The sequence below is a fragment of the Brassica napus genome, unplaced genomic scaffold (genome assembly GCF_020379485.1).
Source record: "Brassica napus cultivar Da-Ae unplaced genomic scaffold, Da-Ae ScsIHWf_1140;HRSCAF=1619, whole genome shotgun sequence".
Lineage (NCBI taxonomy): Eukaryota > Viridiplantae > Streptophyta > Magnoliopsida > Brassicales > Brassicaceae > Brassica > Brassica napus.
In genome coordinates this window covers 4,504-21,678 of record NW_026014565.1, presented here as the reverse complement: position 1 = coordinate 21,678, position 17,175 = coordinate 4,504, and the positions used below count along the sequence as shown (strand labels likewise).

The window sequence follows — 17,175 nt, the reverse complement described above, 5'->3', positions numbered from 1 at the left end:
ATCACTACGAATAAAGATGTTTTATTTGATCTTGAAGACATAGAAGGAGGGAAGGTTTTGATGGGAAATAACTTTTTCAGCGAGATCAAAAGGATAGGAAAGATCCGGATCCTGAACGATGATGGATCAAACGTGCGTTACATGCCAACAATGGGCAGAAACCTTATATCCTAAGGTTTGTTGGAGAAGATGGGATGCACATATGAAGGCAAAGACTTCATGGTGCAGTTTTACAAAGGAGATCAGAAGGTTATTTCTGGAAAATACTGTGATGGCTTTTATTACTTACAAGAAATGGTATTGAATGGTGAAGCTGCAGTCGCAAGGCCGGATATCAATCTGACTAAGAGATGGCACTCTAGAGTTGGAAATATGAGTCTAAAGGGCATGCATATCCTAGTCAAAGATGAATACTTAAGCGAGAAGGATGTGAAGACACTGGAGTTTTGCGAGAATTGCGTTTTGGGAAAAGCACATAAGTTAAGCTTTTCAAAGGGCAAGCATACGTCTAAGGAAGTCCTAGAATACATCCATTCCGATTTATGGGGTTCACCTTTGGTGGTTGAAAGTCTAGGAGGATGCTACTACTTTGTTACATTAATTGATGACTTTTCTAGGAAAGTATGGATCTATTTCCTAAAGGATGAAGTGTTAAAGAACTTGAAAGAATGGAAAGCCAGAATGGAGACAGAAACATGAAAGAACGTGAAGTGTCTTAGGACAGATAACGGATTAGAATTCTGGAATACATAGATGGACACTTTGTGTAAGGAAGCAGGGATTAAACGACACATAACATGCGTCTATACTCCACAACAAAACAGAGTATCAAAACGCATGAACCATATGATTATGGAGAAGGTTCAGTGTATGTTGACAGAGGCATGCTTAGAGCAAAAGTTCTGGGCGGGAGCAGCTTTGACGGCTGTCTACTTGATCAACCGATCTCCAAGTTCAGAAATTAACTTCAAACTACCGGAAGAGATGTGGTCTGGAACTAAAGCTGACCTAAACCATCTAAGGAAGTTCAGATGCACAACATATGTTCACGTGACTCAAGCCAAAACCAGTCCAAGAGCAATGAAATGAGTTTTCATGGGATATCCTAAGGGGACTAAAGGCTATCGGATTTGACTACCAGAAGAGCTAAGATGTTCAGTAAGCAGAAACGTGATCTTTAATGAAGAAGATATATTTAAAGATATCAAAGGAATCAGCGAGATGAAGAAGAGAACAAAGAAAGTAATGTTCAATCCAATGCTGATAAGGACCTTCAAATGTAGTTACTGACGAAGACACAGAGGATACAGTTCAAGGTGGAGTTTCTCCAGCATCAGAAAACTAAGAAACCGAATCCTTAAGCTCGGAAAGTGAAGAAGAAGTTATGGAAGCTTAACGAGAAAATCTAGATAACTACATTCTTGCGAGAGACAGAATCAGAAGAGAAGTGAAGAAGCCTTCTAGGCTTGATGATTCAGACTGCATGGCTTATGCTCTAGCTACAACAGAAGAGATAAATATGGATGAACCTAAATTCTATTTAGAAGCAAGAAGAAGTAAAATCTGGAAGTTATGGAACGAAGGAATGCAAGAAGAAATGGACTCTTTGGAGAAAAATCAGACTTGGAAGCTGGTTGAAAAACCAGAGAATAAGAAGATCATTGGCAGCAAGTGGGTGGGTCTTCAAGCTGAAAGAAGGCATTCCTGAAGTTGAGAAGCAGAGATGTAAAGCTATATTAGTAGCTAAGGGGTTTTCACAAGTTGAAGGGATCAATTACACAGAGGTGTTTACTCTAGTGGTGAAACACGTGTCGATCAGAATTATGTTGTCACTTGTTGCAAATTACGATTTTGATTTAGAACAACTGGACGTGAAAACAGCTTTCTTATACGGAACGTTGGACGAGGAGATTTTTATGGCACAACCAGAAGGTTTCGTTGAGAAGGGGAAAGAAGATCAAGTTTGTCTCTTGTTGAAATCTCTTTACAAATTAAAACAATCACCAGGACAATGGAATAGAATATTCGACAGCTTCATGAAACAAAAAGGCTTCGACAGAAGTGCATACGACCCTTGTCTCTACATGAAAGGTTCGGATTTATCTCATACGACAGAAGCGCATACGACCCCTCGATGACATGTTGATAGCATCAAAGGATTCTAAAGAAATTAAGAGAATCAAAGATAGCGTGAAGAAAGAGTTTGAGATGAAGAACCTTCGAGCAGCTTCAAGAATACTTGGGATGGATATTATTAAAGACATGAAGAAATGAACTCTAAAGCTATCGCAAAGAAAGTATTTATAGAAGGTTCTGGAAACTTTTAACATGGCAAAGAGCAGAGCAGTGGTTACTCCTGTCGGACCACAATTTAAACTTAAAAGTTTGACACAAGAAGAAGAAGACATGTAAGCGAGTATCATAAGGAAAGTACCACACGCATCAGCGGTTGGAAGCTTGATGTACGCAATGGTGGGATCTAGACCGAAATTATGTTTCACAGTGGGCTTGATCAGACGTTACATGAGCAAGCAAGGAAGACAACACTGGGAAGTTGTTAAGTGGGTGATGAGATACCTACGAGGAGCTCTAGATTCAGACCTATTGTTTACTAAAGGAGAAGATTTCAAAGTACGAGGGTTATGTGACGCACACTATGCAACCGATTTGGATAGAAGAAGATCTGTTACAGGATATGTGTTTCAACTCGGAGGCAACATAATAAGCTATAGAGATCAGGTCTCCAACATATTGTCGCACTATCAACGACAGAATCAGAATATATGGCCTTAGCCGAAGCTTTTAAAGAAGCACTATGGCTAAAAGGTTTGTTAGCAAATTGGATTTGAGCAAGACGATGTGAGAGTGTTGCCTGATTCTCAAAGTGATATACACTTAGCTAAGAATGGAGGATTCCATGAAAGGACTAAGCATATAGATACTAGACTACACTTTATGAGAGACGTAACTGAGGCTGGTGACGTTACGGTTTATAAGATTCACACATCTATCAATCCGGAGGTTTTCCTAACTAAGTGTGTACCTGGACAGAAGTTCGAGAAATGCTTGGAGATCCTCAAGGTTCTGCCTTAGTAGGTCTCATGTGGCTGCAGGTGACAAGGCTGTCGAGTTGTTCACCTCGCGGAAAGGCCACAAAAGAAGGAATCAGTTTCAGGAAAAGCAAACTGATGGTTTGACAGGAATTTATAAAGCTTGGTAAAAGATGAGTTCAGAAGATTGCCTGAAGTCGTATGGTTGCAGCGAGGAAACGTCTACAACAAAGCTGTAAACTTAAAGCTATTAGTTTACAGGTTTAAGTTCTTAAATAAATTGAAGAAACAATTGTGTCTGTTACCTAAAGGAAGCAACGGTGGTGAAGAGACGTCGACACCATGAGCTGGAAATTAAACAAGGAGATATGTTTAATCATTTAGCTAAGGAATTTCATTACAGGTTACAAAGGGGGCTTAAGACACTTATCAAAGTGGAAGAAGTCAAAGCAAAAGGAGATACCTTTGAGCTTTGACAAGTCTGGTTCGGTTATGTTGTGAGGTTGGTGTGCAAGAGGAACTTTGTCACCGGAGAATCACAGAAGTCAAGCTGAATTCATCAAGGGACGAGCTGGAAATAGAAATCAAAGGTTAGGGTTTTGTTCAAATGTCTAAGGACACAGACAAGAGAGAGCAAACGAAACCTGAGATTTTAATGGTGGAGGCGGTGGAAGCTAACACCGGTGAAGACAAGCGGCGGTGATGTTGGGATCTTGTCTGTTCACAGAGAATCGAAGAGAGGAAGTGTTCAAAAAGAGAAGAGAAGCAAGGATCGGAGAACGCATACGTCTCCCATAAAGACGGTGTCGAGGAACAGGTGGTGCGTCGGAGAAAACGAGGCGGCGAGCTCGTCGGAGCTTTGGGTTTCTTTTCGTAGAGAGAGAGAGAGATGGAGAAACCGAGAAGCCAAGGAATGACCAAAGAGTCAAGATGGAGAATGTGAGGCCTTGATGTCTCTTGGGTCATTCTGGCCGGCTACTGAGCTTCGTACAAGACCTGAAGAATTAAAAAGATTTGGTTAGTTTCATCCTTATCCAAATTTTTTTATAAAACCTTATAAACTTAGGATAAACATGTTATTCCATTTACAACAAGAAATCACATTAGACAATTTTGTATAAATAGGGGTCTAGGCTCTCATTGTTAGACACATAAACATATAATCGTCCATAGAACACGCAACTAGTGCGAGGCTTGTAATCTATTTGATTCATAGTGAAAAGTGTTTGTCTCCGGTTTTGAGAGACTTGCTAAACATATTGTAAAAACTAAAATATAATATTATGAGATTAATTCATGTATAAATATTAATATATCAAATATAAATATTAATGAAATTAAAAATTTAATGTTTTAAAAATACGGATCCGGATCCGGATATCTGGACCTAAAAATTAAGATATTCGGATTCGGTTTGGACGGATCCAAGATTTTACTATCCGGATTCGGATCCGGGCACCCCAGATATCCTATTTTCGAAGCGGATCCGGAGCAGATCTCGGATCGAATCCAGATATCGGATAATAAGTCTCAGGCCTAATGTGGGGGGTGTTATGATCGTCCAATTTAACTAATTTGCAACTATATATTGTTTTGCTTGTTTTAATGATTACCATTGGTCACCATTTAGAGCCAAAATGATTCCTTGTTAAATATGGGATGGAACAACCATTCATTTTCATTCCTACAATTTTATTCCTATTCGTTCATTTTCTATTTGTTTCTCTTGTTTCCAGAATGGTCACCAGTCGGACAATATATATACATGTTTTGTTTTCTATATTTGTCCTTAATTAGTAGTTATTTTTCCTGTTTTTTCCTGTTATATATCGTCATGTCTGCATTAAAATTGTCAATATTTTGTTCTTGTTTTTGGAATAGCATACTTCAAAGGTCGTAGAAATCATTCCACATAACAATTACTGAAGAAGCAGATATCCAAACAACAGAAATGAAGTCCTCCTCCATAGAAGCACACATTACCTTTCAACGTGTTAAACTAATGCTTCATAAAAAGTATGTGCATATAAACCGAGAATCAAAAACCAAACTGGAACCGAACAAAAAGAATGAATCCAGAACCAGACTGATGTTCACAAATAAAAGAGTTGTTTCTATATTTATAAAACCAAAAAAAAAAAACAGAAACCAAACCATAACCGAATGGACATCGGAATATCTAAAATACAATTTATATATTTTAAAATGTCAATTCTATTTAATTTGAATATTACCAAATATTTTTTAAATACTACTTATAAACCGAATTACCGAGAAAAAAAACTTATCTGACTATTTTTATCCAAAATATTTAAAATTATTCTGAAAGAATTGAATTACCCAAACAGTTTTTATTCGAAATATTTAAATTTATCTAAGTTACCTAGAAAACTGAAAATGAACTAGAAACAAATTGGAACAGAAATTTAAGGGATATTACCCAGTTCCTAACCATGTTACCTGAACGGAACCGAAAACAAAAATAATCAATGGATTTCATAAAAAATCGAACAGTTACCGATCTCGGAATTTAAAAAAAAAATACATGAATAGAAGCACCTTGAAGATAACTATATTTTGATGAGATGAGAAGGGGATAGATCGAACCAGGCGGAAACCAAACTGAAAATAGACTATTGAAGCTAGAAGACTCGCTAGACCCCACAAGATTAGAATCGGCGAAAGACATATTTGTCACAAGATCTTGATCAGAAAAAATTAAGTTGGTAATTGGAGACAAACCCCACTCAAAATATCAAAAAGATATGGGACCACAAGCTCCACAATCACCCAGAATCAAATAGTTCTGACATAAGACGCATTTGCATCAAAACATCTACATGCATAAAAAACTAGACATAAAAGAGAAGACAAAAAATACACGAGCCCGACCGAAGATGGCGCTATGGCAGCCTCCATGGCTTCATCCACTGGCTGAAAAAAAAGGAAAAATGGAGGTTGATTCTTTATGTGTCCTGGCTTGCTATCATTTACACTTACTCACTAACAAAGTTACAACAATTTGTTGGAGATAGATTACATCCTCCGAACAAGATCCATCAAGGTAATTGAACTCGGCAAGAGAATAGATTTGGAGAAAATAAGGAAGGCAGTCAGCTATAAAAGGAGAATGTAAAGGATGAAGAAAAGACATTCAAAAATGCACACAAGTCGGTAAAAGATTAGGGTGTACATAGCTAATCTTGTTCTTGCCGAGTTGATCATCTCTTACGATATTTTAGTCTTTTGTAGTTACTTTTTAATCATTAAACAAGTGTCTTTTAAACACCCACCATCGAATTGTGTCTTCAATACGTATGTGCCGAATTCGTATTAAACACAACTTTACAATTAATATATTTTTAATAATTTTTGAATCTATAAAGTAACACTTTGCAATTACAGAATTAAACACTAACATATATCTTTTATATATTAATTAAGAAACATTACAATCTTTAAGTGTAGCCACGTGTCATCACCAGAATGAAATTCAAAATCCTTATAAAATAATTTGGTCCAATTAAGCATATATTATACTTTTCATTAAACTAATCATAAAATTAATTAAAGTGTACACTTACTATTTTCTTTTCTTTCCTTAAATAAAAACTACGAGATTACCAAATATGACTAATATATATATGACAATTAGTGATTCTAATAATAAAGATTTGATAATATTTTTTATCTCATCCATCATTTTTTGTTTAATTTTATATTATTAAAATAAATTAAACAATCATATAAACTATAAAATTAAAATATAGATTTCGTATATGTTATATTTTGAATTTTTAAAAACGAAAAAATTACTAAAACTGTTAAAATTATTATGTTAAAAATTAATGATCAAATATTTAACATCCTATATATATTAATAGAGAAACATTTAAAAAGTTTAGAACATGTAGTTTGTACTAATTAAAAAAATATCATGTTGAAGTTTGAAAATCAATTGAAATTTTGTTAGTCCAAAATTAAATTGCTAGGGAACGTTATATTATATAGTATGTTCATTATAGACCATTTATTTATCAAATTGAAATTTATTATATATTATTTTCCTTAAATAAAACCTACGGAATTACCTAATGTGATTCTGATATATATAGTAATTAATGATTTTAAATAATGAAGATTTGCTAATAACTCTATACTTTCTATAATTTTTGTTTAATTCTTAATTTTTAAAATAAATTACACAATTACATTAATCATATATTAAAATTTTAGATTTTTTTATATGTTATATTTTGAATTTTTCAAAACGAGTATAAATTACTAAAACTGTTAAAAATCTCACATAAACTTTTGTGATCAATGTTTAATTTTTTTTCTATAATAAGATACAACAATAATAAAATCATATAAATAAATAATTTTATTTTAATAGGTGTTTATGTATATATATATATATATATGTACTTCATATCTTTGATTTATATGTGCAAGCCAATTTATTACATAATAGTAACTGATTTCTTAGTTATTTAATATACAAGACGTCTATCTTAACCTAAGTATGTATCTATTTAATAATTTTGAATCTTAAACATTTTCTAAATCTCAGGCCAAAAAAAAAAAAAGAAATGAGAATAAACTCAAAAATCAATATTTATATCGAGCAAAAACCAAAATGACACAAAAAAGAGAAAAATATCGAAGATAGATAGGATTGGCACGTGAACGTAAACTTATCATAACCATAATTAAAATTTAAATTGCTAATCATAATATAAAACCGAGCTGTCATAGTTTCATTAACCAAATAGTAGGCATGATATTCTCCGGCCTAAACGTTAGGTTTTTATGCAATAAATAATTTTTGACCTAAAATATTTTAAAAATAAGATCAGTTCACTAGTAAACAAATTATGTAATTAACAAAAAAAATTAAAAAATTATTTAAGGGCCAGAAATATTAATTTGATCAATAATATAAATTTTATTTTCCATACGATATTTCTTAAATAATTTTCATATAAATTTTTAACCTGCGCAAAGCGCATGTCTTATCCTAGTAAAAGGTTATTAGTGGGCTCTACATACAGATTTTATTAAGGGAGAATTGAAAAAATGGGACACTTTGAACTTTTGTTTGTCACAATAAGATTTCTCATATTTTTACCAATTTTGGACATGTATTGCCCCCTTCTTTAATGGGAAAATAGTAAATTACATTTTAAAAATGTACAAAAATATGAAAACTATTGGAAACATAAGTATGACAATATATATGTTTAAACTTTTTTTACAAAAATTGGAATCATATTTTATTTTATCTTCTAGGTACAGTTAGAAAACTCATTCTGGTAATCTACCTAGTTTATATGTTTGATTCTAAGTTTTAAACATAGATATATCAAGGATATATACCGTAAACTAACATTTCTTGTATATTCTAGCACATATAGAATCAATTACGTTATAATCAAGAAAGATGTATGCGGTCAACCTACAGTTTGATAACGACATATAGCCACAACTCAATGATATACTTGACATAACTTGTTCTGCCTTTTACCTTATATGACGCCTACATGAAGAATACATTTTTCACCTCCTATACGGTGTTCTGGTTATGTAGTGTACATATTCTACGCAAATCGTAAAAATATGGAAACTTCCATATTCTGTTAAAGAAGTTTCCTAAATCTAAACTAAATCTTCCCTAAATATCTCATAGAATATTATCTCCCACGTTTTTCTCCTTCTCCCACGATCTTTTCTCTTCGTTGTTTGTGTTTCTCTCTTCTTGATCAACATAGTCATCTCTTTTCTCTATCAATACAACATGATTCTAATCTATGTTAAATCTGGTGAATGGATGTCTAGTTGCAGTGATGAGTGGAGTTTCGTGGTTGACAAAAAAAGACGTTGTCGAATGGTAACATTAGAAACTACTGCTACGTTGAAGCAGCTCAAGATCATGGTGTGTGAAGATTACGGGGTGGACCATAATGTCGTTAATACTGACTCATCATAATCATAATAGCCAATTATTGGCTTTAAAGCATTGCAAGTTCTCAAAATGTCTCAATATAAAGCTCATGTACACCAACACACTGATTAAGATGATAGAACTAATAAAGCAACCAAGCAAACACCACATTCAGTTTTTTTCGATCTTATTTCTCATATTCTTAGACAATGCCCAATGTACTTGTGAGATTATTATTGACAATCATCATTGTCCCATTGCATACTTCTGGGTCCACGATCGGGCAGTGCTCTCGTACTTGACACCGGTCTGTCTTGTAGGTGTGAGCTATTTCTGGAACCAAAGGATCATCAGGGTTTGGATCTGTCAGCAATGAACATATAGACAGAAGAACCTGTAGAAAACCAACACCAACCTGTTTTAGCACTTGAGAATATGAAAATTAAAGAATCTCAGTTTATCCACGAAAGTATATTCAAGCAAGTCACTCATGTAAAATATAAAATGGAAATCCAGATGTCATGTCATCAATATTGATAAGGAAGACCTTGATTAGAAGGTAACTCCTAATAAAATAGATAGCCCCTCGAGAATCACTGAGCTAATACCAAAATATAAGCTCAATCTTTGGCCAAAACGAATAATCACAACAGAGGAGGTGGGTAAAGACGTGACTGTAACATATCATCACCGACATGACCTAAACAACAATCATCAATTTCATTAGAACCAAAATAACTCATACTGTAACATAAAAACACATTCACTATATACTGATGATACAGAGTGTGAAGCGAAGAGAAAGAAGAGACTGTCTGACGAAATCGTAGAGAACAAATCACCATTAGAGACGAAATAAAAAGGAGGAAAGACGAAAACGAGATTAGAGACGAAATAATTGATGATTTCCAATAAAGAAACAAGTATTCTCTGCTCACCTTAAATCACCATTGATAGGGGTTGAAGGTACGTTGGAGAAGAAGATTAAAGGGAAAAAGAAATTAGGGTTAAACGAATTGTTTTAACTCTTTCGTGGATTTCTATTAATATTCTTTTTTCTGTTTTATTTTTCCCTTTTTAATAAAACTTAAATCAATTACAAAATATTAAGATTAATTAAGTTAATTGAAGGATATCAATACTATTAAAACAGAAGGCCTTTTTTTGAGGTGCCCTTCTGTTTTAACAATATTTACATGTAACTGCCACTGGCTAATACAAAACCTATGATTTTATTTACATAATCATTTTAATTCAACAGGTCATTATTTTTTTAATACTTTTCTCTTTTTAGTTAAGTTAATTAACCATAGCTACGCATCTACTATGCGACGGTTTGAAAACTAAACATATCAAAGTTGTACCTTTTTTTTTCTTAAACCATCACAAGAATAGCTTAAACACACTGATTATCATTAGCAGAATATGTAACAATTTTTTGTATATTGAAATCTAGATCATCATGTTCACAAAAAAAAAAAGAAGATCATCATGTTCCTTCCATCAACATTGACGCTTAAACATTTAAATTTGCTAGGTGTCTCCTCACAAATTTTGGATACTGCAAGCTTCAACATTAAAACTATACTTTCGTCAATGTTTTAACCATTCATAACTTCCAATCAATATTTTACTTACGATCAATTGCAAACTTCAACCATACATGGTGCTCTATTCAATTTTATGAATATCTAACAATCGTGTTTATATATATTTGGAAGCTTGCAATTTTAGATGTATAGCATGAAGCTACAAACGAACCCTAAACCCCAAAACCAGATTTTTTTTTATTTATTAATTAATTTATTAAAATTGTGCAATGTAAATCATATGGATAACTATTGGGGTTAAAAGCCGGTATATAAAGATATTTGATATACTAAATACCCAAATGTTGAGAATATAACGGGATTAACAACTGTGCAATATACTTGAACAGATTATTGTAGTTGCAAATCTTTTTTTCATAACAGATTTCCGGAGTTAATATACATAACAATAGTGAATATACTAAATCATAAATACCCAGCCAATCGTTATAGTTCCATATCTTCACCATATCAATCACATAAAATCAAAACAAGAAAGCGGGAACTTTGGTAACTTAAACATCCATTATAATAAACCCGAAAAACTAATTTTCCATAACTTGAATAAACTTGATAGTCAAGATATGAGATTTTCCTAAACTCACGGCCTATATTTTCTAACTAAATTGAATGCGAATAACCTAAACTCAAAGCAAACACGCTGTTTTCTATACGTTTCTCATATAATGTCTTCCAAGCAAAAGATTTGTACCTTGATGATATTAGGCCATGGAAAACGACATTGTTGATCCAAGCCAAAGTGGTACATACCTGGAAACCAACCATTACCGGGTAGGTGAGACTTTAGAAATCATATTTGCAGACAAAAAGAGAAATACTTGCATGTTTTACGTTTATCCTTCATGATTTGGATTTATTATCTTTCATGCCATCTCTGTATTAAACTGTCTTGAGTAAAACACTAATCTTCTAAGTGTATGGATACACATCTTCGGTCCTATTTCATGGTAATTCCTGAAGTTTACAATATAAATCATATTAGAAACTTTATGTTTATATAAGTTTATAAATGACACTACTATATATATAACATATTAAGCTTTATGTTGATATAAAACACTTACCTTCAGTCAGTTTCGATTTTTTCACTCTTTAGATGACAAAACTTGGTAATTCCTGAAGTTTACAATCTTTTTCATTTGTATTGATCTTTGTGGACTCCCCTTTAGAAAACCTAAAACAAAAACCAAAACAAAAGAGAGTATTAATAATAAGAAAACAGCTTTAGAAGAATTGATAATCAAAATAATAATTAGGTCTTTAGACCTCACGGTATATCATTGAGAATACCAATTCTCTTACTGCGTTTAAGAAGATCTGCTGAATACGCTTTGGTGCTGTATATGTTGTTAACCACTTCTTCCGTTGCTCATGATTGAAAAGAATATGGAATTCCACCATACAACGTCTGGGAACTATAATACAAAATACCATATTAGTATTGTAACATTTAATATATGCTGCAATCGTTAATAATGTGACTGATCGAGAACTTCAAGACAATAGACAAAAGAGAAAACTTATCTTTAGTGTTTGAGACTTCGTACTTGCTCCCACTTTGTTGTATTTTATCCAACTACAGGACTTCCATGAAGAACATTTAAAACAAATTCATTAGAAAACGCATAATATAAGAAAATCAGAGAGAAAATATACTAAAAGCTCCAAAAGTACAGAAAGAATCTATGTTATAAGAGAACACTTATCTTTATAGTGTGAGACTTCAGTCATCCTCTGACTTTGCAGTATGAAACTCCTATAGAACAATACAGCAAAATAGCTCTTTTAGAAATCCAAAAATTATTTGGTGTCTACAGGTCAAAACTTCTACTAAGTCAAGCAAACAGTATTTTCAAGGACAAAACAAGAGACCTTATACTTTGACAATATTTCTATTAGTTTTGAGTCTTTTGACTAACAAAACAGAATAAAAAGTTCACCTTCTCTAGAGTCTTTATAGTACGATAATGTTGTTGCTAATTAAAAAAAAAAGTCTTCTCATTTGTTTGTCCTATCTAAAAAGTACAACATATGAAAAGAAGGATAAAAACCAGAAAATTATTTTAAACCATAGCTATATCTAAAACTTACTTCTATTTTGTCGGATTATGTGAAAAGGTGAACTTCATCTGTAGTTAAACCTTGCTTTGAACGAATCTGGACAAATCGGTGATTTCATATAAATGTACTTTTGTACTATTTTGTTAACAACTTGGATATTCTTGCATGTCAAAATACATACAGAGTAAGAGCACAAACAAAAAAATTGAGACACTAGAAATCTTTAATCAAAGCAAAAACTTACCGATTGTGAAGAGAATGCATGTTTGAAAGATCTCTTTCTGGAAAAATTTGATCCTTTAACTTCTCAATCCTATTGTTTTTCTTTCTTGAGTTTTTTCAGAATCATCGCTTTGGATGGAGAGATCTATCTGTCGGTTGTTCTTTTTTACAGACACTACTTTCTGATATTTTTCTTCTGGATAACTCCATGATTATTCAGACCACAAATTTTTTAAAAAAATATAGGAGGTGATTGGTAGTGTCTGTAGAAGCTGTGGAAAGCCTATTTAACTTTTAAAACCATCTTTTAAATCAATCATGGTTTTATTTAGAAGCTGTAAATAGACTTTTAATTTCTATAGCCATTTTTAAAAGCAATCATGCTTTTATTTTTAAAATTGATTCCAAAGCCAAAACATTAAAATAAGAAATATGTTAGTTTTAGAAAGCAAAATTTTCTAGAGCTTTTAATTAGTGCTCTGAAAAATTTTCTACACCAAAATAAATTAAAGTCAAAGTTTAAAATTTAAAGCCTAAATCTTATAGCAAAAAATAGAAAGCTACAGCTTCAACCAATCACACCCATAACTTTAGACATTTTGACAAAAAAAAAACTCTACATTGACTATTTCTGGACCAACAAAGCAACAATATTGTCTGAAGCCCAGTTCGTGTTTTACAATTAAAATTAAACAAAGTCCAAATGTAAGTATAGTTATTAAAGAAAAAACCTATATACAATAATGAAAATAATGGCTGAGCTAATCTCATCTTTATTTAAATTGTATTGATATACTATATCATTTATTCTAAAATATTTATATAATTATGCATATAAGAACCAAATTAACAGAATTAATACGAAAGTAAAAAATAAATGAGAACGCAAAGTAATAGAATTTACTATATTTATTTTAAAATTATCAATATTATAAACTAAACATAAATTGTACTGAACTTAAAATTTTTAGTTGATTTCTAACATTTTTTCTAAACAAAACCGAAAACTAAAAAAAACGAAATGGAGTTTATAAAGAACTAAACAGTTATATATTTTTTTGAACCAAAAACTAACTCTCACAATCAAATCAGAACTAAATCAAAAACTAAAAAAATTACAAATTAGAACATATCCGAAAACCAAACGTCCATATCAAAATAACCAGAAATATTAACAAATATTTGACTGAAAAATATGTATACTAAAAAAATAAAATAACTTATAGACATCTAAACTCAAATGTTAAAATTCTAATAAAAATGTTGTAGCTATAAAACCAAAATAATTAATCTGAATATGAAGGATGAACCTCAAAATATTAATTATTCTTAGTTTAAAGTTGTAAAATATTTTAAAAATACTACTTATAACCGAAACACCCAAAAATAGATTACTCTACTACTTTTCATCCGAGATATTCAAAATTGTCTTAATTTTCCGAAATAACTGAATCACCCAAAAAAATTGTTTAAAATATTTAAATTTATCCGAGTTATCTGATATTGTATCTAGCAAAATCCAAATGTAACTTTTTTATCCAAATTATTCAAAATTATCCAAATATGGAAACGAAAAAACTGAATTGAACTCTATTTTATCAGGTTCCTAAGGTTATTATCCGAATCAAACCAAAAACCAAAATAATCCAACATAAACTAAAATCATGTTCATAAATAACCAAACGGTTCCTATATATTTTGGACTGTATAAACAAAATCACAATCGAATTGGCACAAATAAAAAACTGAAACTGAACCTAAAATCCAACTCCTATGACTTAACATATTAGTGAACTGACGGATTAGTTGAATTTTCAATAAAAGATAATCCCGCGCTTTCAAAGCGCGGGTCAAAATCTAGTAATGGTATTAAAGAGAATATAAATCTTAGTTACCTAAATAATCTTCTACAAATTCTATTGGGACAAATCTTAGTTGAAAGTGTCTCTTTTTTCCAATTTTCTCTTTTATTCTTTTATTAATTGGTTGCCTTATAGTATTGAAATCTGTATTTTCCCATTTTCTAATGCATCTCATTTTTGGAGAAAAAGATGTTCCTCATTTATTTGTATTCAGTTTTCATCCTTTCAACGTTTGAACGTAATCAGTTTTTGTTGTTGTTCTGGTATGGTTGTTAAGAAAAGAAGAGATCATATATATTTGTTGCATAATGAGTACATTGCACTTTGAGTAACACGAAAATACATGAATATAAGAACTTCAAACTTATGATATGCATATTTATCATAGATATGATTTTGACCAAATTGTAATCAGAGGAACATTCTTAAATAATCATCCATACGCTTGTACTTGACATCCGGATAGAGACTTGACGCTTCTTCATCTTCTCCGACTTTGTGATCAGTGAGACATCCTTCATAGAAGATATGATAAAAATGTCCTATCCCTGCTTGATGTGGAATCTCCATGTCTACATTAATATAACAAATTAGTTAACATTTAATGGGCTTTATGTTTTAAACGGACATAAAGCCTAGTCTATTAAGCACGTGTAGCTGAAAATGATATATAGTTTATATACTATGTTACATTATTAGTGGACTTACGTTCAATGTTGGCAAGGAAGTCTTTTGCAGCAATATTGGTTTTCTCCAATTCGTTTCCGGTTAGCTTTTCCCAAATTTTAACCAATTCATTTTGAGTGAGAACGTTGTCCTGAGGTCTGATATACACGGTTTTGTTCACTGTTCGTGGATCGTCTAGTGTTTTTGCGGTGTATTTTGCGATATCGTCTTCATCAGCGAACACCACTACGAAGATAACACCATTAAAGATTGATTGCTTTAGAAACTTATGAGGTTAATCATTCAAATCTAAGAACTAATTAATGACCACACTTAGAAGAGTAAAGTTTTTCTTTGGAGGTAGTAATGATTTTTACCTTTTACGTTTCCGTCTCCATATATATTAGCTTTTTTCTTTGGAGGGAGTAAAGTTTCCATCTGAGATAAGTTTCCGGCAAAATATGCGGCGAAGCAAGCGCCAACAACGTAAGTGTAAGGTATTCCGGCAGCTTCAATAGCATGACGCACTTCCATTTTTTGGTCGAACGTTTCTCGTCCTGGTGGTAAAGCATGTCCCATACGTGGTGGATCCATACCAAACTCAGATGGTAAAAACCGCTGAAACAATTATTTTTATCAATCTTATTATTTAAAAATAAAATATAATAGACACCCATCCAAAGTACTACAATGAAATGTTTTATCAAATTAACACACTTTTGATTTGTTTGAAATATTAGGTTAAGTTTTCTATTTAAGCATGTTATTAGAAACGCAAAAAGTTAAAAACAACAAACTTATCAGCAGTTTTTTAATTTTTCTCAGCCCACCAATCTTAATCTCACCTTGACATTACCAGCCTCTATGATGGCTTCAACGAGCTTAAGCTGGACAAGGATGTTATGGCTACGGAAGTGAACGCCCGACATGGCGGAGACAACGACGTCTACGAGTTTCACGGCTGATACGAGGCTTTGGTGGTCGGAGAAAGAAGCCTCGACGAGACGAGCACCTAGTTTCTTGAATGAGAAAAGGAGTTGGACTTTCTCGATGTCTAGACCAATCTCTGGCCGCTGCAAAACATAAGTTTCGTGACCTTCAGCCAAACACGCCCTCACGATTCTCTTCCCTAAGTAACCCGTCGCTCCCACCACCAAAACGCGCGTTTTCTCGCCGCTTTTGATCCCTCCCATTTCGTTTTTCTTGATTTTGTGTTTGGTAGAAGTCTCTCGCTCGCTTCTGTATATATATATGGGTCGAAACATATATATGTGTATATATAGATATATGTATGTACATCTAATGGATTATTGTATGCATTGTAAGTAAAGTTATTGAGGGTATATGACGCCTATAAAATAAATTAATACTTTTCAGCTGAATATTTTTTAATGAATGATATGTAAACGAAACATACGATTTGTTTAGGAGAGATATGTTTTTAACGAATTAATGTTATGTTAAAGAAACATACAGTTTGCATCTTATGAATGAATTAATGTTATGTTATACACAGTTAGTAACATATAGTGTGGATTTCGGTTATAAAATTAAAAATATAACTTATATATACGTATTTATATATGATACTTGAGATATAATGTGATGTGAAAAAGCTTATCATTGGATTATAAACATTCATTGTGGTTACATAAAAGCACTGAAATTTGTTTATGTTCAAAATGTATTTGACATTGTATGTATCCTAGTTATATGTAGTGGTTTTTGTAAGACAGCAGTTTTGTAGTGTCTTAAAGCAA

General features: G+C 32.3%; 1 protein-coding gene and 2 long non-coding RNA genes across 5 annotated transcripts; all 3 read right to left on the bottom strand.

Moving 5' to 3' along the window:
- Positions 1–2,161: 2,161 nt before the first annotated feature.
- Positions 2,162–4,358, bottom strand: LOC125596119. The gene is made up of 4 exons (XR_007330841.1): positions 3,695–4,358; positions 3,514–3,621; positions 3,356–3,397; positions 2,162–3,283 (listed from the first exon to the last, which is right to left on the bottom strand). It is a non-coding gene; the product is annotated as an uncharacterized LOC125596119 (long non-coding RNA).
- A 4,678-nt stretch (positions 4,359–9,036) lies between these two features.
- Positions 9,037–13,154, bottom strand: LOC106451751. 3 transcript variants are annotated; one of them, XR_007330844.1, is made up of 7 exons: positions 12,910–13,153; positions 12,696–12,761; positions 11,907–12,360; positions 11,669–11,778; positions 11,436–11,558; positions 11,296–11,354; positions 9,037–9,388 (listed from the first exon to the last, which is right to left on the bottom strand). It is a non-coding gene; the product is annotated as an uncharacterized LOC106451751 (long non-coding RNA). The 3 variants fall into 3 exon arrangements; XR_007330846.1 differs by lacking the exon at positions 9,037–9,388 and adding an exon at positions 10,345–10,576 and having other exon boundaries at positions 12,910–13,154; XR_007330845.1 differs by lacking the exon at positions 9,037–9,388 and adding an exon at positions 10,345–10,562 and having other exon boundaries at positions 12,910–13,154.
- Positions 13,155–15,021: 1,867 nt separating this feature from the next.
- On the bottom strand, positions 15,022–16,647 carry LOC106451749 (pinoresinol reductase 1). The gene is made up of 4 exons (XM_013893730.3): positions 16,261–16,647; positions 15,793–16,033; positions 15,458–15,661; positions 15,022–15,321 (listed from the first exon to the last, which is right to left on the bottom strand). Exons 1-4 carry the CDS (start codon positions 16,606–16,608, stop codon positions 15,161–15,163), a joined length of 954 nt encoding a protein of 317 aa, XP_013749184.1. The 5' UTR covers positions 16,609–16,647; the 3' UTR covers positions 15,022–15,160.
- Positions 16,648–17,175: the final 528 nt, after the last annotated feature.

Bases quoted from the DNA above. Each gene is read 5' to 3' on its own strand.
- LOC106451749 (XM_013893730.3), bottom strand. From the start codon at position 16,608: ATGGGAGGGATCAAAAGCGGCGAGAAAACGCGCGTTTTGGTGGTGGGA. The intron at 16,034-16,260 runs GTGAGATTAAGA...TAATTGTTTCAG, and splicing joins TAGAGGCTGGTAATGTCAAG to CGGTTTTTACCATCTGAGTT. The intron at 15,322-15,457 runs GTAAGTCCACTA...ATATTAATGTAG, and splicing joins CTTCCTTGCCAACATTGAAC to ACATGGAGATTCCACATCAA.